This window comes from Phyllostomus discolor, chromosome 3 (assembly GCF_004126475.2).
Source record: "Phyllostomus discolor isolate MPI-MPIP mPhyDis1 chromosome 3, mPhyDis1.pri.v3, whole genome shotgun sequence".
Classification (NCBI taxonomy): domain Eukaryota; kingdom Metazoa; phylum Chordata; class Mammalia; order Chiroptera; family Phyllostomidae; genus Phyllostomus; species Phyllostomus discolor.
In genome coordinates this window covers 187,133,018-187,157,527 of record NC_040905.2, presented here as the reverse complement: position 1 = coordinate 187,157,527, position 24,510 = coordinate 187,133,018, and the positions used below count along the sequence as shown (strand labels likewise).

The 24,510-nt window shown below is 45.1% G+C and overlaps 1 protein-coding gene across 1 annotated transcript in view; it reads right to left on the bottom strand.

Moving 5' to 3' along the window:
• Positions 1–9,374, bottom strand: part of TGFBR1 (transforming growth factor beta receptor 1) — a 48,933-nt gene extending 39,559 nt beyond the window's left edge. The window contains exon 1 of the mRNA XM_028516053.2: positions 9,202–9,374. Within this exon, the coding sequence (XP_028371854.1) occupies positions 9,202–9,292 (91 nt within the window). The 5' untranslated portion in view covers positions 9,293–9,374. The remainder of the gene's footprint in view (positions 1–9,201) is intronic.
• Between the last annotated feature and the right edge of the window lie 15,136 nt (positions 9,375–24,510).

The window sequence follows — 24,510 nt, the reverse complement described above, 5'->3', positions numbered from 1 at the left end:
ACCCCGAATTCTTCACTTTACTTTCCACTGCTCCCTACACAAAGACTTCTACAATGGATTCTGCTCAAGAGCAGGGAGAAACCTGATTTTCCCAATGAAATCAGCCCATCTCTAACCAAAGAATGCCCTTCATGGTAACATATGTGAGTATCTTTTATATAAATATTGGGGTTACTATGCAAGCTACATATGGTAGGGGCACTCTTTCTGAGTAAACAGAGTCATCATTCCCAACATCCACTACCCAGGAGGCAGCTTTTCAAACGGGAAACCCAAGCAAAGAAACTCTGGATCTTGCTGCCTGGTGCCTGCGCGCTGAAAGGTGCTGTTCACCTCTGGTTACAGTACCCCGATGAAGACTGCCAAGTGGAGACAGGCCAAAAGATAAGGACGTGAGGCAAACGTCTCTTTAAGCCAGGTTGAACAGTTTCATGTTTCTCTCTATTCATTATCCCCTAGCTTTTAGCAAAGCTTGATTTAAATGTTCCAGTCTTACATCAGCTGTTCCCTTGGCACTGGGTTAAGACTAGCGTGTTCATACTTGGATCAGAGCCTCAGAGTGCAGGAGAAAAATGGTGGCGGCCGTACTGAACTGAACCCTCAATACGTGTTAAAGAGGAAGCCTGAGAAAACAAGAAATCAAGGCTGCCAGGTCCCACGCACCCCTGACCACTTGGAGACCCTCCCTGCATTGCAATCTTTTTGTTTGCGGCCCGTATTATTAAGGAAGATGGCAGCCTCCTCGTGAATTCTCTACAGTAGGCAATGAGATCTACACAGACTATCAGGCTCCCTTCCTCACTGTTAGAAAACTCTGAGCTACCTATTGTGCTCAACTACTAAAGCTTTCTTCTGCTAAAAGTTATAGGTAATCGTTCTCTTTCTTTTTCCCTTTTACTTATTGATTCTTATCTTTCTGATCATTAGTTTTGTTCTTAATGTTTTTATTTCAAGCTTCCTAAATCCTGTTTTGAAAAACGGCCAGAGTACATAAGCCAGTTAATGAATACATTTTCCCCATACAATAAGAAAATTACGAAATAGTGATCATCTCAAAGCCTTAAAATGCTAGGGAGGTTGAAAGCCTGTATGACAGCTAAAAACAGTGAGCAAACAAGCTTGGATCACACCTAGCAGTACAGAGACCTAGAGTAGAAACAGAACTTGGAGTTAATCAATTCCAAGAAATTCCTTCTACAACTTCTCAGACAGACGGCAATCCACTCTCTGTATCCACGTCACTGAATACTCCCAGTGACGGGGGACAGTGCCTCAGAAAGCTCAACTTTATGACTGTTCCCATTGATAGAAAGTACTTCCTTAATACTGAGTGAAATCTGCCTGTCAGTCTACCAATTAATCATAGTTCTTCATCATATACGATGAATTTCCTCCTCCGACATTCCCTCAGTTATTTAAATATATAATTATTTCCTCTCATTGAGTATCTAATATCCGGCCATGTGCCACACACTTTATAAACACTACAGTACACTACACCTCCACAACTGTCATTTAAGTTAGGTGTTATCCTCTTAAAAGTGAGTCCCAGAGAGATACACTAATTAGAATCTAATTCCAGACAAGTATGTGGGGGTTTCTATATCTACTCCCAGAAACAAAGGTGTTATTAAAAATGCTGGAAACCAAGTCACGTGATTTGAATGCCTTCAAAACTGGAAGAAAAACAGATCAATGCAAAGAGAAAAATAAAGATGGTCTAGAAATACAACTGTACTGGTGTTTGGTCCACGGAGAAAAACAGCAGCATGAAAAGCATTTAACAAAGTAGCCATCGGGGGGGGGGGGGGGGGGGGGGGGGGGGGGGGGGGCTCCAGGAGAATAGAAAGGTGAGACCTAGGAAATCGCAACCATAACCTGAAGCCCGTGGTGTAAATGCAGGCCAGGGACCAGAGCAGATTCCCAAGAGGTCAGTCATATTACTGCAGAGAAAGCAGTACAGCCTAAAGGCTCATTACATGGCAACCAGAAGATCACAACTAATAATTCTGACTATATACTTCTTTGGTGTTGGGGGTGGGGGGTGGGGGCAGCAGGGACAAAGCATGGACCTGAAATCTAGGAGGGAAGAATATCACAGCGAACTGAGCAAGGTTCCCTACCTAAGCTAGGAGTTCAGGGTCAAAATAAATACTACTCCACTTAAGGCAACAAGGTACTGAATCCAAGAGAAAGAGAATGAGGTGAAAGGTAAGTGATGATGAAAGGTAAGTCACTTCTTTGCTGAAGGTTCTCTCCCATTCCAAACATGTTCCAGTCTTACATCTGTTTGATTTGAAGCAGTGTCTTCCTTTTATAAATATATTTATAATTAAAAGATGAAAGACAAAATTTAACATCTTTAGATAATGTAAGAGAGCTGAAAAGAATCTTGGGTTAGAACCAGTGTCCTCAAAATCTACAGTTATTTTCTAAGCATTGGTCACCTGGACCTAGGAACAAATGGACTTAAAAAGAGTCTTGTATTATTAAGTAAGAACATAATGAAGCTTTTGTATCGTTATATAGCTATCATTCAGGGTTGGTTCTGAGAGTTAAATAAGGCAAGGCAGAGAGAATGCCTGGCACATTCTTGTAATACAGGGTCTAGCAGAAGTAAGGCTTGCTTGGGTGTGGTTGGTAAGGTACACGCATGTCTTACACGAGATGGACAGTAATTTTAACATTTCGCCTAAAATGTCATATGGTGTGCTTGAGTGTGATAGGTTATATTATAGAATTACATGCTTATGATTTTGTAATACAAAAAGGGGCATTACTGTGCTGGAGTCAGTATATTGATAAAATAGTGCAAGTGAACTTTCAAGAAATGTCAAAGCAACCTGTGGGTATACCTAGGAAGTCATAATTTTTTACAAGTCATAATTTTTTTCAAAGTTAGACATCATTCTTTATAATGTGCAATGCTCTCAGATTGCCAAAATGAGAAAGCACCTTTACAAAAGGCCAGACCTGATCTATAACACTGGACCCATAAAACCAACCACACTTACTTCACTCACGAGTGTTTGAGAACAGGTTTATCCAAGGCAAACACCTACAAGTCAGCCAGTCACAGGTTCACGTCAAAAAGGGACAACCATAAGAAACCTATTTGCATTATCTGGCCCAAAACCATACCGGACTGAATTCAGAGCAGCAGCAAATCTTAACGTTTATGGAGACTACTTGGATTTGATATCGAGAAAACTCAGTTAAGAAAGATGTTAAATGTTATCCTAAGTATTCAAGTGAGGCTGGGTAACACAGACCATAAATTCTGAGAAGACTCCAAAAGTTTTCTTGAGCCAGTTCTGTGGGTCAGAGCATGAAAATCCCTGAGAAACATGCCAGCGTCTGCCCTCAATTCCAGAAGCAGGAAGCAAAGATGTGACCCAATCACATGATACCCAACCACAGTCCATCTGTTCTGAGAACTTGCATTATGTAAGCCACAACCAAGAAAGAACAGCAAAACACAGGAGGCTTGTCAACATGTGCAGCGGGGCTCTGTGCTTTGAGGAGGCACCTTCTTTCTTCCGTCAAAAAGGCAATGGCAATTTCAAAACCCATTTCATTAGAAATGAACATATCCAATGCAACATAATGGTTTCAGAAGGGTGTGGAGTTCAGATAACTGTTTCAGCTAGGCCTGCAAGAACCTTTCACAAAAGGCCCTCCACACAGAACAAGATTCTTCTTCCTCTTGATTATCTTGATCATGTCAGTTCTCCATTTAATTTCAATAACAAAGTAGATCATCTAAAATTCTAAACCTAACCATGCGCTGCAAGGCCTTTTCAATTACATCCCATTTCAATGGATCTCAAAACTGTTTCACCATCTTCCAAAGTAACAAAAGCCTAATTTTCTCAACCAGCAAATACTATACCAGGTTCTTTCATCAGCAATATAAAAATGATACTGACCTTCTCTTGAGGATGTGATAACTTCCCCCTCCTTCCCACCTACAGAAGTCACTTTTCTGAGGTCCTTTGAAATCAAGATCACTTAGGTAAGTCACTCTGTGGCAGGCAGTTAGACACACATGAGCAGAGCGAGAATGACAGGTCAAGTACAGACAGTCTCCACGGCTGAAAGCCCCGGGTGCCCAGCAATGGGCAAAACTGGGAAAACAAGGACCTCCCCCCACGGAAATCTCCACTCCCCTAGTGTACTGCTGGCCATTCGGTTTAGATCCTTGACCTTTCGTATCACAGGTCATGCGGTGCAGGCCCTCCCAGACGTTTCCCCCCTTTGCCTGTTGCTAGCCAAGAGGTTAGACCTCCTCAGAGGGGGAATGAACAATGGGGCTGGAGAACAGCTCTTAAGCATTAAGTCCCCAGGACAATGAGGTTCCGACCCGCATCAAATCCATCTGGGCCTCAGTTGTGTTCCAGCTCCAGGCCCAGAAAAGCAGCAAAACCCAAAGCTATGCTGTGGCTGACATCGGGACCAGCTGCAGTAACCAACGCCCTGGTGTTCACCAATCAGTGGAGACCAGGGCCCTGAAAGGACACACCTAGAAAGCAGGTGAATATTCTATTGAGACCCTCTCTTAGTACCTCCCCTGAAATCTCTACCTTTAACAGCCCTTAGGACAGAGGACCCAGGGGCTCTGTCTCCCTTCTCCCTCTTCCTCCCCCTAGGTGCATCACCTTCACCCTTCTCTCGCCTGTGTAATTGGTTTCCTGAGCCCATTCCGTACAGCTCACTACTTCTGCCTCAGTGACTTTCTAAATGAACTTTTTCTTATAGTCTGAATCTTGACCCCGAATTCTTTCTTGGCCAGAACTCAAGTGCTATAGGGGACCGCTTCAAGAGACATGGAAATGTAGCTCAGCACCCACATGAAAAACCAGTGGGGTGCGAGCTGGCACGCAGGACCATGCCTGTGAAGAAGTTCTCCTGTGGGAAATCAGGCCTGCATTATACCTAGGCTGCTTTGTGACTTGCTCTTGCTAAAACTTTCTCACCCTGAGTTCAGGCAGCAAATGCTTACTGCATATCTTTAAAGTAACTTCCTGAAGTCTGTGCTAATTCTCCCAAGCACTGAAGTGTAACCAGACCTGTTACTCTTATTATGTCCCTTGCAGTTACAACATTTTTTCCTTGTTAATCTGTAAGAAGTCATCTGTAATATCCCTTCCGCTGCTATCTGTAAAAAGTAATTACCTAAAGCAAACCTAAGTATAATGAATGAAAACCTTCTTTGATTATGCTATTAGAAAGCCAATAAAAGCTTGTCATGGCAAGGGTCAGCACGCTCTCCCCTTGAGAGAGTAACTATGTTGTGCCGTCCTGTCCCTTTTCCTCCACGGGACTCGGTAGTCCGTGTGAATTTATCTCGTCTCATTCACAACGTCTCGGACACTGCAGGCTGGTGTCCGCGTCAAAGTACCGAGGCTGCTGCACCAAGACCCAGTCTGACTCCACCAGTCTAATGCCTGGTGCCATTCTCGCAGCCAACAACTCCACTAACCCTATCCCTTCTCCCCTTCGAGTCCTTCCTATTTTAAAGAGCCACAGAGGGAACAAGATTTGGAATCAGAAAATCAAAGTTCCTATCTTGGTCCTGCCCGACCCTGAGATATTCACCTTGCCCTCTCAGTCCTGTTTTCCATCTGTAAACTGAAGGGACTAATGACTTTCACCTCAGAATGGCCAGTCCTGATATTATTCTCCCCCACTTATCCCACTCAGAATGCCTTTCTTATTTGTTTGCAGTCACATTATTATAGAGGTTTTGGAATTGCAAAGAAAATAATAATGGTGAATACATCCAAATCACAGTATAGAATAGGGAACTTAAAGAGTAACTTGCCAGCCAATCAATAAATGTTTTGGTTTCTGTGCTGCAGGGTAGGCCCAGGGACAGTTGGGGCACACGGTTTGCAAAGACAGCTTAACACTCATCGAATCCCCCTCTTTGCCCATCGGGATTCTAGCCACCTTTCAAAGTCAGTTTAAGTCCTAAAGTGTCCGGGAAACGTCTCCAATCACTTCAGCCTACATTAATCATTTCCCTCTTTCAATACTGATGCTCCTGTATGTGTGTGTGTCTGTAGGGGGTGGGGGTGATGCCAAAAATATTTAACAACTGGTGCTACAATGGTACCAACCAATCAGAAAGGATGTCTGACCAATCAAAACACACATGGCCAATGGGGATTGCTGGATGAACATCAGACCTACCTACTACTACCAATACCAAATAGCAACCTCAAACCCCAATACAACTTTCTCATCTGAACTTCACGATCTCATGAATTAGGAAAAATAGGTATTACCCCATTTTCTGCATAACTAGAGGTGAAGTTGGTAATAATAACCAAATCTAATAACACCTGGTTCTTTCACCACATATGACTTGTCCAGAATATACATGTTATCAATTAATATTGCATAAACTATACTTACATATAACAGTATATTACATAAATGCTAAGCTCAGTCAAGTGGAATTTATTTAATCAACAAGTATTTACCTAAGTGGAACAGAATATAAACACAGTGCTAGGTTCTGAGTGCATAAAGAAAATAAAAGGCATAACCCTGGCCTCTGGGTAACTATATCATGTTCAAGAGCACAGCTAAATAACAGTGCAGGACGGCAGAAATAGGCAACAGAAACTGAAGTGATATATAGTTCAGGGGAATAGAGTACAGGAAGTCAGGACTGAGAACGACCCTCTTCACACTCCCAAAAGGGAGGAAATTAAGTATGGAGTGAAAAGGCTGCAAAGTCAGAAGTGGGAAAACAGAAATCGCTGGAATTGAGGGTTTGCAATAGTGAGAAGTGCTGGATACTCAGGGATGACCCTAATCATAAGCCTCAAACGCTGCTCTAAGTGCTGAATACAAATGGATAATCCTGTAAAACCTTTGTAGGGATGACTGAGGAAGATTAGCTGGGCAGTAGCCTACAAAAATCCTAGGAGAGAGAAACACTGGAGAGCAACTAGATGTGAGGGATGACACAGGCAGGGCTAAACGGATGGATGCATACAAAGGAAGGAAGAGACAGACATTCAAGAGGTATTAATATAAAGAAGAGTTGGGTTTAGGCATATGTTTTCAAAGAAAAAAGTTATGAAATGGCAGAGAGGAAGCAAACAGCGTTCTCACATGAGATATACACGTAGACTGGTGGTACTGAACTGTGTACTACAGACAGGGAAGCAATGTCCCTAGAGAAATCTATGTTGAAGAGAGCAGAAACTGGGCAGCGAAATACAAAACGGATACCCAGACAATAAGGAACTGCAAGCTCCTAAAAAGGAAGCCAAATTATAAACTTAGAAAAAGCACCGAGCTTCTTCAGAATATTTGAAAGGATGGACTGGAACATCGATGTAACCATCAAGGGCAGGCAAACCAGTTGAGGTTGTCTGTACTTCAGTGTACTAGCACCCGAATCAGCTTTGTATTACATGCATGCCCCTGGAGTCTGTGAGCTCCTCCAAAGCCTGGACTGAGCGATGCTCTGTACATCAGTTACTCCAATACTGTTACTTGAATCCATGGAAACTTTGTGTGGCAGGCTAGGTGAAATGAAGGAACTGTTATTCGAGTTAACAGTGGTGTGAAAATGTAATTTTTGCTTGAGGCAAAACTATATCGATTCTCTCATCTGTCCCCACATTTATCCTGCCCTCCCTCCTCCTTAGACCAATGTCAAAGATCTCCTGTTATCCCTAATGTATGTTCAAGGTGAGGGGACTCCAGGAAAGTACTAGGAGTCAGAAAGCCAATCTGATTTTCAAACTGAGGGCAAAATCTAAAAGTGCATAATAAAGACCAATTGCTCATGAGAGGATGGAAAAAGCCAAACAAGCTAAGCCAGACAGTTAGGTGTAATATGAAAGGTGTAAAGGCTTTGGAAACATAGCCCTGGGTGCAAATCCTAACATCAGCTCTTAGTAATTGCGTGGGGGGGGGGGGGGGAACTCTCCACACCTCAGTTTTTCATGTATAAAATGGGGCAAATGCTACTGGTCCTGAGGATTCGGTTATTAGGGTGAGATAATGTACTTTGGTGCACTTTTTATACCTCTACATCACAGTAAGCTCTTAGTGAAGAGTAGCTCTTAGTACTAATTGGCACCCTCAGGCCTGAGTTTTTGTTTTTGAAAACATCTAGTATTTAATTTCAGAAACAGAAATGTACTTTCGCTATATTTTAGTTGCTAACACTAGGGCTTTATGGTTTAGTTTTTAGTATTTTAGTTTGGATGATAACAAAGTTTTTCACTCCTTGGTGGTAAGCAGTGGCCAAGTACCTCAGTTCTGATTTAATATTTTGGCAAAAAAAGGAAACATTCTCCCTTAAAAACCAGCTACACAGACGATTGATTCGAACTGTCACTCAAGACAAGGAACCTCACTAGCGATGTTCCTTCTAGGAAATAAAAGTCTTTCATCAATTTACAAAGCCATTTCCATTCAAACATTCCAAGCCCCGTAGAGTGAACAAAAGTTCAAGTTTCCACTACGAAAACAATCTGTAGCCTTCTGGTTACTGGATTCACTTCAACACTTCCCAGACGCACGAGAGAAACATTCCGCTCGTCTTCGTACCTCCTGCTCCTCACACACAAAGCTCAGCTCCTCTTCCAAAGCTACCGCTGGCTGGAGAAGCAGTTTGCCTCGCCGGGGTCGGCCCTGCTGACCCAGGGGTCTCAACCACACATCACCCCCTCCACCCCCCGGGGAAGCCCTGGAGTCTCAAAGCTCACACCCTGCGCGGGAAGCCTCCTCCGCCCCGGGCCCGGGGAGCCTCGGGCACCAACCCACTGTGGGTGGGGTGGCCGGAACACCGCCACGCAGCGCTCTGGCTGAGGCCAGTCCCGGGCAGCCTCACAGCCCTCGCCCATTCCCTCCCCAAAGGGCAGCCCCCGATCTCCGACCACTCCGGTGACGCCTTCCCCGCTGAGTCGACAGCGGGGTCGGCCGCCTGCTGCCAGGCACATCCACCCGTGCTGGGACACACGCCCCCGCCCCGCCCTCCCTCCCTGCCCGCGGATCGCGTGGCGACAGCCCGGTCAGAAAAGCCCGGCCCCGGACCGGGCGCCGCCACCTGCGCCCCCGGCCCCGCGCCATGTTTGAGAAAGAGAAGGAGTGAGCCAGAGGCCGGGCCCGGCCCGCGCGCCCCGCAGCCTCCCGCGCGCCCCGCAACCGCCTGCCAGCCCCGCCGCTCACCCGTCGCCCCCGGGACCAGCGTCACCGCCGCCGCCGCCGCCAGCACGAGGGGAAACAGTCGGGGACGCGGAGCAGCGGCAGCCGCTTCCATGGTCCCACGCCACCGCCTGTGGCCCGGCCCGGCCGCCGCCTCGCCTTAGCAAGCCTCGCCTCGCCCCACCTCCCCCGCCGCCGCGGCGGCCTCGCTCCGGCCCTTTGTAACTGCTCGGGGGCGTGCGTCCATTGGCTGTCGGGCTCCCGCCGGCCCCGCCTCCTGGCCGAGTGCGAGCCGCTGAGCGAGACACAGCCCGGAGCCCCGCCTGCGGGTATGCTGGACAGCCAATCCAGAGCCGAGGGCGCCTGGCCTCTGGCCACGCCCACATACTCCCCAGAGTTCTTGCAGCCAGACCCCTGCCCCAGCCGAAGCGGCTCCGGGCTTGCTGGAGACTGCGTAGGGCCAGGGTCCAAACTAGCCCGCGCCCGGCAGTTCCAATACTCCCAGAGGGCCAGGGCTGATCGATGGATGTGTCTGGGTGTGAGTCGCTTTCCGAAAAAGGCTGTGGTCAGTGGACGCTCTTTTCTTCTAGCCTCCTCTAGGAACTTAAGATCTGGTACTGATCCCGACACAACCCCGACACACATTCACCCAGATCCGCAGTATCAGGCAGGCTTCAACTTCCCCTCCCCAGATCCATGCCTCAACTTTCTACGTCTCTGCCAAGATCCTTCCTCAGTGCCCTTCATATACGACTCAGTCTCCTGTTTTCTCCCGCCGTCAGCGAGTACTCCCAACCTAGGCACCACCCCTAGCCAAATTCCAGGCCCAGCAATTTTCCAAATCTTGGCCTCAAATACCAGCCTCAGGCTTCAGATCCTGAGATCAGACACAGCCCTGAATAGCCTCCCGCCTCCCTCCGTAACTCAGAGCAGACTCAGAACAGGACTTCAAACCACGCTCCTGCCCTCTCACCCCTTTAAGATTCAGGTGGGCCAGGGAAGGTTCCCACTTCCACCTCCAGAATTGGAGGACTCCCCTTCTTAGAACGCAGCACCCTGGGGCGGAGGGGAAGCAGTCATTACTTTGAGCTGCCTCTGACAAGCCTGCACAGTAATTCTGAGGTGTCACTAGAAACCCAAATAAACTCGGCTACGTTTTCATTCTGAATTTCTAATTTACTGTGAGACTGTGAGACGCTCCACCCACCTTCCCTCTGGGACGCCAAAATGAGCTCCAGATTTGTAATTCCGCCTGTCAGACTAGTCCTCTCTTCAGACACAAACACAGCCTAGGAGGCTGTAACGTCGCACAGAGAACTTTTTTTTTTCCACAGAACCTTTTAAGGAGAAAACTTTATTTTCTGTGCGACTCGAAGATGGAATGAAAGAAACATTGGTAGCAGGAATCAGAAACCAGCCTCCAGCACTGGTTTGTAAACTACTTCTAGCTGCCGGTGAAGACTTCCCTCCTGGGCTGTAGAGGGGCAGGGTTGGGGGTGTGGGAGCTGGATCTGCCACCTGCCCTATTCCCTTCCTGGCTAGGACACCTACTTGAGCAAGTCCGTGAACCTTTCTGAGCCTCCATTTCTTCATCTATAAAATGGAAATAATATCTACAGCCCAAGGTTAGTGAAAGAAATGTAAGGTGTGGGGGTTCCTCCAGACTCCTGACTTGTTCCTCTTCTCTGGACTGGTAAGGGCCTGGTTTGTGCTGAACGACCTAACAAGGCATTGCAGCTACTGCTCAAACCAGGAACCGCCCCCTCTCTGGGGCTGCTGGAGACCACCAGCAGCAAGCTCTCCTCTTGCTCCCTGCAGCAGGCAGACCATGCCTGGAGAGACCACTTCTGGAAGGCTTCAGTTCCAATCTGCTGTCTCGTGCCCAGTTTCTTTAACGGAGACTTGGTGAGCAAGTCAGGGCCTTGTGACAGCTGAAGTCTCTGGACTGCTTTTCCACTGCTCTATTCTCAGTACCACACATAAGAGATATTTGTTGTATGAATGAATGAATGATTCAGCTCAGGCAAGTGACTGTGTTTCTGTCATCATTAGGTCCTTCATCTCCAAAATGAAAGTATAATAGTACCTACCCCATTTGTAAATAAAAAAAAAAATGAACCACATGTCTTAGGCCACTTAAGTGACATAATGCGTCTGGAACAGTATCTGGAACATAGCAAATATTTAGTTAATGTCATTTCCTTTGCCCATCTCCTCTGTATGATTTTAATCAGCATTCATGTTCATGGTAATCTGTGCCTTTTCCTTACAGAGAGCCTCAGTTCGTCAGTGCTAGGACATCTCCTATGACACACTTTCAGTTCCTTAACATTTTCCATGGAATTGAGTGTGTTCGTTAGGGAACTGAGGAACAGGAAAAAGAAATGAACTATTTTTAAATTTTATTTTCCTGATATTAGGAGGAAATTTCCATGAGCCATAGATCCATAAATAAACTACGTTAAAATGGAACGATAAATTATAAGTTTAAAATCATGGTTCTCGAACTATTAAATGTCTTTGAATAACCTGGGGAGCTTTTAAGAATGTGGATACCTGGGAGTCAGCCCTAGGGAGTCTGCTTCAGTTCATTCTGAAGCAGTTCCAGGGGTCTGCTTTTGTAATAAGTCCCCAGACCATTCTGCTACGGGTGCCACCAGGCCACACTTCGAAAGGCACAGTTTAGAAAGAGTGACCTTCAAGTTCACTAACTAAAAATGCACCCTTTTGAAAGAGAGAGGGTGGGAAATGGAAGAAGCTTCTGGCTTTGGAGGCCTGCCTACCCCAGCTGGATCTCTGCCATTTACTAGACCTGGGATCTGCACACACTACTCCATCTTTCTGAAATGTCTCGTCCCCCGGTGTAAGGTGGGATAATGACTCACATTTTGCTGTAAGAACTAAATGAGCTATTACACATGAAAAATCTATCATAAACGTTAATTCCCTTTACAGTCTCTGCGGGCGCTCAAAAGGGCGTACAGGTGTTTACTCCAACATCTTGATTTTAAGGGGAAAAAACTGAGAACCAGCCCCCAGCTCATCAGCTGCAGAGCCAGGGTTAGGAGGCTCTCATGCCAGTGCCTGGCTCCCTGCCCAATACTACTTCTCAGTCTTTATGCCGACTGCATTGTCTCTTTTTCCTTTTGGATTATCCCATTAAGTAAAATGTTTTCTTCCAAACAGGGCAGAGCCTGACTGCCAGGTGCCTAACCTATGTCTATTCCTACATTCATTTTATAAGAGAATCCTCATTTCCTTTGGAAAGCAGTACACCTATCTAAAAATCTCAATTTCCCAGGCTTCAGGCTTCTAGATATGGCCATGTGACAGAGTTCTGGTTAGTGAAACAGATGAAGAAATCTATCAGGTTGAGCTCGTGGGAAAGATATTGTTTTCCCCATAAAGAAGAGAGACTCATCTCGTCACCTTCTTTCCGCCTGGAACACAATTGCAATGCTTAGAGACACAGCAGCTACCTTGTGAACTAAGGACGATAATGTCCAGAACTAGAAATACTATAGAGAAAAACAGAGAAAGTCCTTGATAAATTCCTTGAGCAGCTGTACCAGCTATAAAATGCTTACCCCTGGAGTTCTTATTATATAAGAAAAATAAATGTCTTTTCTTTAAACTTTAGACTCTTCAATTCTAGTCATATGCTAACTATTATTGTATATTTTATTTCTATCTTATTTTTTAACCCACAAACCAATGGTATTGATTTATACCATTATTATCTATTACTAACTCTTGGTGCTCCTAACTGAATGACAAATCACCTCAAAATTTAGTGGCTTGAAGAAGTAACCGTGTATTATTTCTCATGAGACCGTGGGTAGGCCGGGCAGTTTTTCTGGTCTAGGGCAATGTACACTGATGTCAGCTGAGCTCACATATGAGTCTATAGTCAGACGGAGGTCACCTGAGAGCTGAACAGATCTATAATGGTCTAGAGCAGTTCCTCTCTGTGATTTTTCATCCTCCAGCTGGCTAACCTGGGCTTGTGAACATGACAATTTAGGAGGGGGCCAAGGTAATGAATGGAAGTTCACAACTGGCACAACATCATGTCTGCCACATCCCATTGGTTTGGGCATGAACTGGGTAAAGGCCAAATTGGGTCAAGGCCAACGAGTGGGGATATAGAGTCCATCTCTTGACAAAATCACATTGCAAAGGGGCATAGGGACAAGGGGAGTTAGTGTGGCCATGGCCATTTTTGCAAACAATTTTTGCCACTTTTTCTGATTTTTTTTTAACCTCTAGACTTTCCATCTCAAATCGCTTTCCTTCTGCCTAAAGTATACCCTTTTGAATTCCCTTTAGTGAAAGTCAGCTAGTGGCAAACAATCCTAGTTTTTATATTTAGTCCTTATTTTTGGACAGTGTTTTTGCTGGACTTAGAATTCTGGGTTGATCATTTGTTTTCTCTCAAATACTGGAGATATCATTCCACTGTCTCTGGCTTCCATTGCTGTTTATGTGAAATCAGATATTAATTGATTTCTCCTTTGTAAACAATCTGTCTTTTCTCTGCTTTTTAAAAATAGACTTTATTTTTTAAAGAAATGAAATATAAATAAATAAGTTAAAATTATAAATAATAAATAAAAATATTTGTGTTTTAGGTTCACAGCAAGATTGAGCAGAAATTATAGAGTTCCCAGATAGCCCTTGCCCTGAGCCATGCACAGCCTCCCCACCCCATCAGTATCCCTGACCAGAGTGGTTCACTTGTTACAATTTATGAACCTATATTGACACATCATGATCACTCAAAGTCCATAGTTTACATTAAAATTCACACATGGTATTGCCCATTCTATGGACTCAGACAAGTGTATGACATGTATCTACCTCAATAGTATCACATAGAGTAGTTTCAATGCCCTAAAAATTCTTTGTTCTCAGCCTACTCATCCCTCCCTCTCTAACCCTTGTAAACTACTGGGTTGTTTTTTTTTACCATCTCCATAGTTTTGCCTTTTCCAAAATATCATATAGTTGGAATCATACAATATACAGGCTTCTAAGATTGGCTTCTTTCACGCAGTAATATGTGTTTAAATTTCCCCCATGTTTTTTCATGGCTTGATAGCTCATTTCTTTTTAGCACTCAATAATAATTCATTGTATAGATTTACTACAGCTTATCCATTCACTTACTGTAGTCCCCCTTGGTTACCTCTGCATTTTCATCCTGGATAAAACTGCTATTAACATGCATGTGCAGGTGTTTGTATGGACGTAAGTTTTCCACTTGGGTAAATACCAAGAAGTACAAGTGCTAGATCATCTGATAAGAGTATGTTTAGTCTTGTAAGAAACTATAAAACTATCCTCCAAAATGACTGTATCATTTTACATTCCCACTAGCAATAAATGAGGGCCCCTGTTGCTCTATATCTGACCACTTTTATCTATTAAATTTTTCATTTCTAGAAGGTTCATTTGGTTCTTTAAAATTTTTTCCTTCTCTCCTCTCATTAAGTCCACAATTTTCTTTATATCCTTAAGCACATGATATATATATATATATATATATATATATATATATATATATATATATCTGTTTCAATGTCATTTTTAGATAATTCCATCGTCTTTGTGATTTCTGGGTCTGCTTCTGTCCACTGATATTTTGGGCTCTCCTTTTCCTGCTACTTCTTACCTAATGATTTTTTATTGGATGCCAGACATTGTAAATTTTAGGGTGTGGAATGCTTAAGTTTGTTGTATTCCTCTCAAGAGTCTTGAACTTTTTCTGGCAGTAAGTTAGGTATTTCAGGTTAGTTCAATCCTTTTGAGGCTTAGTTTAAAATTACCTTAGGACGAGTCCAAAGTAGTCTTTATCCTAGGACTAATTTTGCCTCACTTGTAAGGTATGGCCTTTTCTGGCATCTCTGTTAAATGCTCTGTATATTTAACAAGGTCTCTCTACTCTGGCTGGAGAGACCTGAAATGATTCCTGACTCAGTCTGAACTCTTGAGAATTGTCTATTTTATAGCTTCTTAGTAATTTTTCTTTCCTCCAAAGTTGTTCTCGCTGGTTTTATGTGGTTTCCCTCTGTGCATGCGTAGATCAGTATTCAGCCAAAGGCTCAAAGGGACTCCTGCTCAGGTTTCTAAAACTTTGTGTAGCTCCTTCCTCTCCAGATCTGCCTTGCAGATGCTAGCAGCTGCAAGCTTCCTGCGCACTGATCTCTACCACCTCAGCTCGGATGAAATATTGAGCATTGTTATTCATTTGCATGCCATCTTTTGTGAGTGTCCATTTAAGTCTTTTGCTGTAGTCTTTTAGTAATCATTTATAGGAATAATTTATATAATCCATATATGAGTCCTTTGCAGATGTGTGTATGGTAAATATTTTTGTTTTGTTATTTTCAAAGAGCAGTCATTTTCTTTTTCATTTAACAGTTAGTTCTCTTTGTGTTCTGTCCAGAAAATTTTTGCCTACCCTCAATCACAAAGATATTCTCATACATGGCCTTCTAGTTGCTCTATAGTTTCAGCTTTTACATTTAAAGTCTTAAAGCTATCTTGAAATAACTCACATCTTGTGTAAGATATGAGATATGAATCAAGGTTCAATTTTTTCCATGCTAACATTTAGTGGATCTAGTATATGTTGAAAAAACCTTTCTATCTCCATTAAACTACCTTGGTACCTTTGTCAAAAGTGATTGACTGTATATTTATGGTGTTATTTCTGGGCTGTCTTTTCCTTTACATCGGTCTATTTGTCTATCTTAATGTCAATATCACTATCCTAACTACTGTACTTTATGGTGAGTCTTAAAATCAGGTAGAGTGAGCCCTCCAAATTTGCTCTTCTTCAACATCATTTTGTTTAATCTAAGACCTTTACAAGTCCCGGTCAATTTTATTGATAGTTTCTCAATAGCTGCAAGAATTTGGGAAAAATTGAAAACTTTATAATATTTATTTTTCTAATCCATGAGCATGGTATGTTTGTCCATTTAGTTAGGCCTTTAATTTCTCTCAACAACGCTTTGTAGTTTTTATTGGTAGAAGCCTTTCATAACATTTGTTCATTTATTTCTGGGTGGAACTTTATGCTATTGTAATTGAAATTAATTTTTAAATTTTACTTAAGTCATTTGTGGTTTCCATTACATCTTAATTTTAATTATTTTAATTTTCATTTGTAGTAAGTTCTATTTGAACTTTTTCCAAATCTGCTTGGTCTCCCTTTGTTGTTCCTTGTTTCTAACTTGTTGTTTTAATTGGTCCTCTTTAGGGAAAAAAAACAACAACATAGCAATCAGGTATTCCATAGTCAAGTTTGTTTATAAAAATTCTAGCATTTGAATTTTGAATTCCCGGGGGTCTATTTCTACTCTCTGTTGTTTCTCACTTACAGTGCCTCTTTGTTAAGTCTAGTTACTTCTTATCAAGAGCTGTGCCCCTCCTTTGAGGTTTTATTTGTGGAGATTCTTTAAGGTCTGAGATAATGGTAGGGCTCTCTATTGAGGATTTGCATTTGTTCTTGAAACCGGTACCACTACCGGCCTCGGATTACTCTAACTTAAATTATTAGCTTGAGTTTTGGGGGTTTTAATTTATTAGTTTATCATTTAGAACACACAAGGAACACAAATTTAGGCTTGAAAGTACATGAGGGCTAGCCTGTGGCTCTAGATTTTTAGTGATGACGTGACTGTTTCTTCTTTACTCAGCACCTAGGCTCTTGCAGGCCCCTAGTGGGTGATGCGGTTCGTTAGTACTGTGTCTGGTTCACCCTCTCACCAGGAGCAGACTGTCGGAGTCTCATTTTTATGGGGAGGAGCTCAGAGGCCTTGGATGGCCCCTGACCTTTGTACTCTGTGATTCCTTGTCCTCTGTGAGGCCAGACGACAGACGCTCAGATTCATCTGTTTAATAAATGTCCCCAGAGCCACAGCCAGCTGCGGTGCTCCTGTTACCCCGCTGAGCTCCTTCTTTCACTTATTATTTTGGCCTGAGAATCTCTTACTTTCTTGCCAGCTTATAAGCACATTTAGGAAGACATATTTCCCCAGCATTTTTAGTTTTTTTCCCATGAGAGGCTCAACCCACCAATTACCAGCAATGCACCTCCTACCACCCAACCTCCTCCATCCACAGACATCTTAAAAACTGCTATCAGATTTTCTGTTACAGCAGAACACTGTGTAACTGGTATAGGTGTCAGAAGGAATTCAAACAAAAGCTATTTTGCCAACACAGTACAAGAGAAATTCAGCAGCTGGCATTGTCTCTGCTGCTTCCCAAACGCCGAAACATGCTCCCTGGCTGTCTGTCCCCACTCGCCTCCGTCAAGCTGCTTTCCCCAAATGCTAGGGTGGCTTTAAGAAAATGTTTTGTATTTTGTATTGTTTTTGTTTTCTCTTAGACTTTTGTTATGATTGTCTAATTTTCAACACACTGCAGATGCATACTTTCTCTGCTTTGGGGACTGCATTTAGTCACTAATTTTTCATTAATTTTATAAATGTTCCACGGATACTGGAAAACAGAAGTGGACTCCTTTTTGTGCGTGCAAACTTGTAAGTGTGTGTGTGTATGTGTGCGTATTTGATCTTCATAGTTGATCTTCGCAGTTAATCTGTTTAATTTCAACAGCTTGATCGCCGAGACAGAGAGAGGTGCCCTAAGCTCTCCCCTCTGCTTTCCCTGTTTCCCCAGAGACACATCCTGTGGCCTTCCCCACCCTCCTCACGTCATCATAGAAGTAAAAAGTACCGCCAACTTCCTGGTCCTGTGGGTCAGGGCAGCAGGCTGGAGCCACCTTCTCTCTGACCCTGAGAAGTAGTCCCACAGCCACAGACTGTGGCTCTGTTTCCACCAGTCCTGCCCTCAGACAGTTGACCTTAACCCGTCTCAGCCTCGCTCCCTGGGACGCCGCCTCCAGGGGCTGGCTAAGAGGTTTCTGCTGTGTTCCCATATCTAGATTGCTGTACTCGTCTCAGGTGTGGCCCACAATTCCTCCATCTGCCCCAGCCTTCCTTTTATCATTTCCCCTTGCAAGACTGGAATCTCTGCCCCAAACCGAGCCCAGACCAACCTCCTAATGTAGCTGTCTCTGCTTTTGAAGCGCCCTTTGCTGTTCTCTGTCTGTCTAAAGATCTTGTTCTTTGTTAGAATCTCTGGAGCTGTCTGCCTGCTTGTCATCTGTCGCTCTTTCTTTGGTTGCAGCCTGACTAGTCTCATCATCTCACTAAGGTCCTATATCTTCCTCCTGCTGGTCTGCCCTATCCAGTTGCATTGTCTCAGGGGGAGCCTAGCTTCCCCCCCCACCCCCCACCAGCCAGGAAGATTCCCTGTGGTCAAGACAAATTGATGGTTTTCAATAGGTAGCCACTACGCCTTCTCTTTGGCTCAAATTTCCCTTTAATCACATGCTCTGAAAAAGTACAAAGGAGAAAAAAGATCAGAAGACATCAAACGCATGCCTATGTGGCCTGTATATAGGAGCCTTGCACAAGTTTACTTTTACACACACACACACACACACACACACACACACAAATTCACATTTGGTGTGAGAATTCAACCAAAACCCAGCAGCACTGGGTGGGGGGGAGGCTTAGCACAACTACATAGCAGATCCAGCAGCCAAAATACAAGCAAGGATAACCTCCAAGACCAAGCATGCGTGTGCACACACACACTCACACACAGATGCACATGCATAAACAGCAGATCCCACTTCTGTTTTCCAGTGTCCACGGGACATTTACAAAGTTGATCATAAAGGAGGAAACCCAAAGAATTTCCTCCAAAGGAGAATAAGGAGAGGGTAAATCCCATGTCCCCAGTGTGTTTGAAGTTGGACATTCCTAACAAAAGTTCAAGTGAAAACAAAACAAAACAAAATATTCAAAAACACTTAAAAATTTTCCTGTGGTAGCCCCGAAAAGTGAAAGGTGGCTGGTTTGATTTCCAGTCAGGGCACACGCCTGGGTGGCAGATCTGGTCCCCCGGTCAGGGCACACTACAAGAGGCAAGTGATTGATGTTTCTCACTCACACTGATGTTTCTCTCTCTCCCTCCCTTCCCCTCTCTCTAAAACTAAATAAATAATTTTTAAAAAATCCCTAAGGCAACCCAAGCATTTGGAAAAATCAGCTTTAGCGAGGAAGAGGGACAGCCTGTGAGCATATTCTCACAGTTGGAGAACTTGCGATAACACCAGAAGCCGAGTTTCTCTTGTACTGCATTGCCAATAACTTTTGTCTGAGTTCCCTTTGATATCCATAGCAAATATTCTACTGCAAGAAGAAACTGACAGTGCCTTTTCAGGTTGTCTGTCTAACAGGCATGGAGGTGGAGAGTGGCAAGGTGGTGGGCGGGGTGAATAGTGGGCATCCCAGAGGATCAGACTCCCAACAGCTCAGGATCAGGGATAGCACCTAAAGCCCCACTGCCCCACTGCCCCAGTGCAGCCTCCACCCACCTAAGTCAGGCAACACCGGCCTTGCACAGATCCTTCCTACCTACAGGGGAAGGGCAAAGGATCCCATCTTTGCCTAATTGCAGTGTGTTGGCCACAGGAAGCCTCTAACAATTCTCTGGGCCAAAGAGAGATGGAGATTATCTCCTGAAGGTCTTTGCTGGAGGAAATGGGAGATCCTAGAGCACCATTATATTACCTAAACTGGAAAAAATAGGAAGGAGGATGAGCCTTAGCAGGACTGACATTCTCTGCCCTTTAGCTTGGCTGCCTGTGTCCCCAGCTCCATCTGCACATCCCGCTTTTTAAGCCAAACCAACAGGATCCAGCACGGTCCTAACCAGCTTGAAAGTTTCCAGAGGACCTGAACCTCCCCTTTGGGTATCTCAGCATTCCCCTCACCATTCGCATAATAACACCTCTACCTCAAGGACAAGAACTTACAACTGATCTTATTAAATGAGGGCAGGCTATTTGTTCTGAGCTACAAAGCAGGAGACCTGACTTCTAGTCATGGAGTTGTTCTGTGGTCCTTCTCTGAATCTGTTTCCTTATTTGCAGAAAATGTGAAGAGATGTTTGGGAAGAACAGAGAGAGCGAGTTAATGTTGCTTTCTAAAATCTGATCCCCTATGTCAGTGGTCGGGGAGGAGGAATATGGTCTCTTGAAGCCTCACAGTGGTCAGAATTCTTTGTATTACAAGAGAAAGAAGCCCAGCTCAAAAGAGCTTAAGGAAAAGAAGAAGGAGAAAGAAGAGGAGGAGGAGGAGGAAGAGAAGGAGGAAGAAGAAGGAGGGAGAGGAGGAAGAGGAGGAAGGAAGGAAGGAAGGGAGGGAGGGAGGAAGGAAGGTGAGAAAGAAAGAAGGAAAGAAAGAAAGAAAGAAAAAAAAGGAGAGAGAGAGGGAAGTAGGGAGGGAGGGAGGGGGGAGAAAGGGAGGGAGGAGTTGGTGGCTACAACAGAAGGACAGGGCAGATGATGTCATTAGCTCTCTAGCATCTTTCTCTCCATCTCAGTCTTTCCTCTGTGTAGTCCTGTTCTCTCCTCTAACCATCTTCTTGCATGTATTAGGGGGTAGAGGAAATGGCCAATACCTTCTCCTGCCAGAAATTCTTAAACAAAATCTTAGCGATGGACTCTGATTGGCCCAACTGGGGTCAGGTGCCCATCCTTTGGGTCAGGGTTCCTCAACAGAGAAGCTACTGGCCTTTTGAGTAGGACCATTCTCTGTAGTGGGGCACTGTCCAGGACACTGCTCATGTTTGAGACCCCTAGACTTTAAATGCCAGAAGTGCTCCCCAGTCATTGTGGTAACAACAACAAAACTGCACCCGAACCCCCATTTCCAGCACAGTGGTGTGGGGTTCGGTACCTCCTCATGGGGAGAACCACTGCCTTGTGTCAGCAGCTGACACCAGGGTGCTGGGGCACTGTGACTGGCTCAACCTTGGTCACCGGGGTTCAGCCTTGGTGCGTCAGGATGGAGAGGACACCGTGTCTGGCAACCCTACCAGATGCATGTGGCACCAGTGGCTGAGGAAGAGTCATTTCCCAGAGGACAGGTTCCTACAACCAGAAGGGATGCTCCGCACAGACCAACAGCTGTGGACCGCAGGCCTCCCCCTTTGTCCCTGAGCCGAGCCAGGGCTTCTCCCGCCAACCAGCCTCCATGCCTCAGCCACTCAGCACCCCAAGTCTCAGGACTTCAGCTCAAAAAATGACCCTCGTGAAGCTGGCAACAAGGTCCTCCAGATTCCTTGTGTTTTTGACCTCCCCACATGCACCCTGAACTTTGACCTCCAAGAAGGTCAAGGCAACCCATATCCCAGGTCAGCACCAATAGTCAGCTGGACTAAACTTGCTAGAACAGACGAGAGCCAGAGAGGGAGCTTTTGTGAACCAATCACACCCAGGGCAAGTGCCATTTTCCACTCGAGAGCTTGTCAGAACTAGGCCTCACGGGGTTTCCAGGAAAGAGCAGAGAGGCCCAGAGCCCAGCCATCTTTGAAGTTCCGAGAAAAATGGAAGGCAGTGCTGTTACTAGAACCCTGGTGCTTTCCTAGCTCCATTTGCTGAGCTGAGCTCAGCTGAGCTGAAGCTGCAGGAGTCAGGTTCTGGGAAGCATCTCATGTGACTCAAAAGCAAATTGTAGGACCCGCTTTTCGGAGGGACTTCAGAGAGCCTGAGCACTGGGTGGGCACTGCTCAGACAGGGACACGCCTGCACCCCAAGTCGTCCCGCCCAGCTCCCCAGAGGATGCCACTAGACTCCTCAGGCCCCAGAATGTAGCCCAACCTCCTTTTTCATCTTCAGTAAAATAGGTAAGACAATTGGGTACTTTCCAAAGGAATTTAACTGTGAAGCTAAGGAAAATTAGGAAAAAGAAAATGCTGGAAGTCCACTAAACTTACAGAATCTGTGTCTCTGCTTCTGGAAGATTCTGCTCCACACTGTATATCAGAGTTCCATTTAAGTGAGACTCCACACCATTTCTGAGGTGGGTTCCTTCCTCCTGCAGCTTTTCGCTGCAGTTTTCACTCCAGTGAAAAGCCCGTCAGGTGCCTGCATACACTCCTTGGCCTCTCCTTGCCCTCATGGGCAGGGCCGGCTGCGTGGGGAAGGGCAGGTGCCCTGGAGGGGCAAGACTGCAGCATGTGAGACCTTTCCACTCAACTGTTCTTATTTCCTTCCTCAAACCTGGGTAGGTCACGGCCTCTCAGCTCAGCTCTCTTTTCTTCTAGGAGCTCACCATTTGGCGAGGGAGCTGGCTGCCTACAATGGATCACCTCTCCTAGTATGGGGACCCCAATATAGCTGGATCGCCTCCTCAGTCCCTCACTATAATGTTTCATGAAAACAAACAGTCATCTGACTTTCCCCAAATCACAAAAATGTCTTAAAAGTTTTTATTGAAAAGACAGTGCCACAAAGATTACATTTAAATCTCTCAAAATGAGGCTTGTGCCGCCTCATCCTCTTCCATCCTACCGAGAGGCCCTCCGTCCGTTCTCACGTACACCCACCAGCCTTCTCCCTCTAACTGTCCCACTGTCCAGATCTCTAGCCCTGAGGCCCCAGGAGTCTGGTGGGAGAATGCGGGCCAGGTCTGGGCAGGCTGCCCGAGAGGGCGGGAGGGCCAACCGCTCCTGTTTGTCTCACCAGGATGCGCCAGACAAGCGAGGCGGCAGTGTTCTCTTTCGCCGCTCTTTCCCGTGTCCATCCCCAAACACTGTTGCTCCTCGGAATCAGTCCCAGATCTTCTCCCTTTGACTCAATTCACACCTCTCCCTGGACAACCTCAAGTGCTTCCCTGCCTTCCCCTGCCACTCACGGGCACGCAGGTGACTCCCAACTGCCTGTTTCCCTAGGAACCCAGCCTCCTGAGTGCCCGGTCTTTCAGTGTGTAAGCTGCTCCTTGGAGAACCTAGAGCTGGAGAGGAACCTGTGGTCACCTACAAAGCTCTTTTTTAGGGCAGCAAAACCACGACTTTTATAAGTAGGTTATTGATGATGTAACTTGGAAATTACCCTGTGTCTTATTTGTTTGTTTTTTGGTCTCTCCCTCCCCAGCAAATTCTGGTCTGGGGTGGGGGCGGGGTGGACAGTGAATAGTCTTTTTGTGTTTCATACCGGCATGGGGCTCTCCAAAGCATTCATTTGTGAAGTTTGCAGACCTTACCAGGATTTGGATGAATTTTCTAACAGAGAGATTCTTGAATTAATTGGGTCACGTTCTCCCCACGTGTCCTGGTTAGCCAAGGCCTAGGATTACTGCCCATTCCTGAACCAGTCCTAGTACCAACCTAGTTGAAATTATGACAATTGGTTTAGGTCTATCGTGGACACTCCTAGAGCCCATCCAAGCCATAAGGCCATCCCACTGCACGGGACAGACAGAGAGAGATGGGAGGTGAGTAAGTAACCAATGTCCTCTGCAAAGTATCTCTTGAGCAGTAGCTTGAAAACATTTTTGGAACACCATCCATAGTAGGAAATGCATTTTACACTGTGACCCAGTACACCCCGCCCCCCGCCCCCATCATTGGAACAAAACTTTCACAAAATAATATTCACCCCTTTCTCCTGGGAACAAACTCTGATATTTTGTCATCTGGCTTCTTAACCAGGTAATACCCAATTCTACTTTAATTTTTTAAAAATCCTGTTCTGAACCCACTAGATCAGCTTCACAACTCACTCATGGGTCATGACCCACAGCTTGAAAAATCCCACTCTAAGGTCTGCATAGACTGCTTGCATCAGTTTCAATAGTTACTAAAATGTATCATAAGTTCTCCAGAAATATAAGAGGGAAGCATGAGACGGAAGTGGGATGGGGTTAATGGAGCGCACAGGGTCGTTAAGCATGTAGGGGTGGTGCTTGCCACTTGTGACTTAGAAAAAAGGCCTCGAGAGAAGTGATTTTTGAGCTCCAATGGGGGGATCCAGCTTCAGGTAGTGAGGCAGTCCACCGAGACTTGTCCCCTGAGCAGATGAGGTTCGTGGCCACCTCGGACTCCCCTCAAGGGCCACTATAGACACGCAAATCAGCTGGGTCCCCTGAGATGTTTTGTCCTGTGATTTTTGTTACCCGAGACCCAACCGCTGCCTCTGACCAGATTTTTTCTACCCCTGGTCAATCACGATGAGTAGACCGATGCTTTTTGGTCAGGCTAGGGCTAACCTGACCAAAACATCTTGGGCTAGCCCAAGCACCTACTGTGTGCAGGACAGTGTCTGTGTATGTAGAAGGTGTGTGTGGGAGGCGTGAGGATAAATGGGCCACACGTCTGTTTATATGAAGCCAAATGACACATAGAAGTAAATAATATATTTGTAAGGATGCATTCACATGATAAAGACAAAATTCAGAG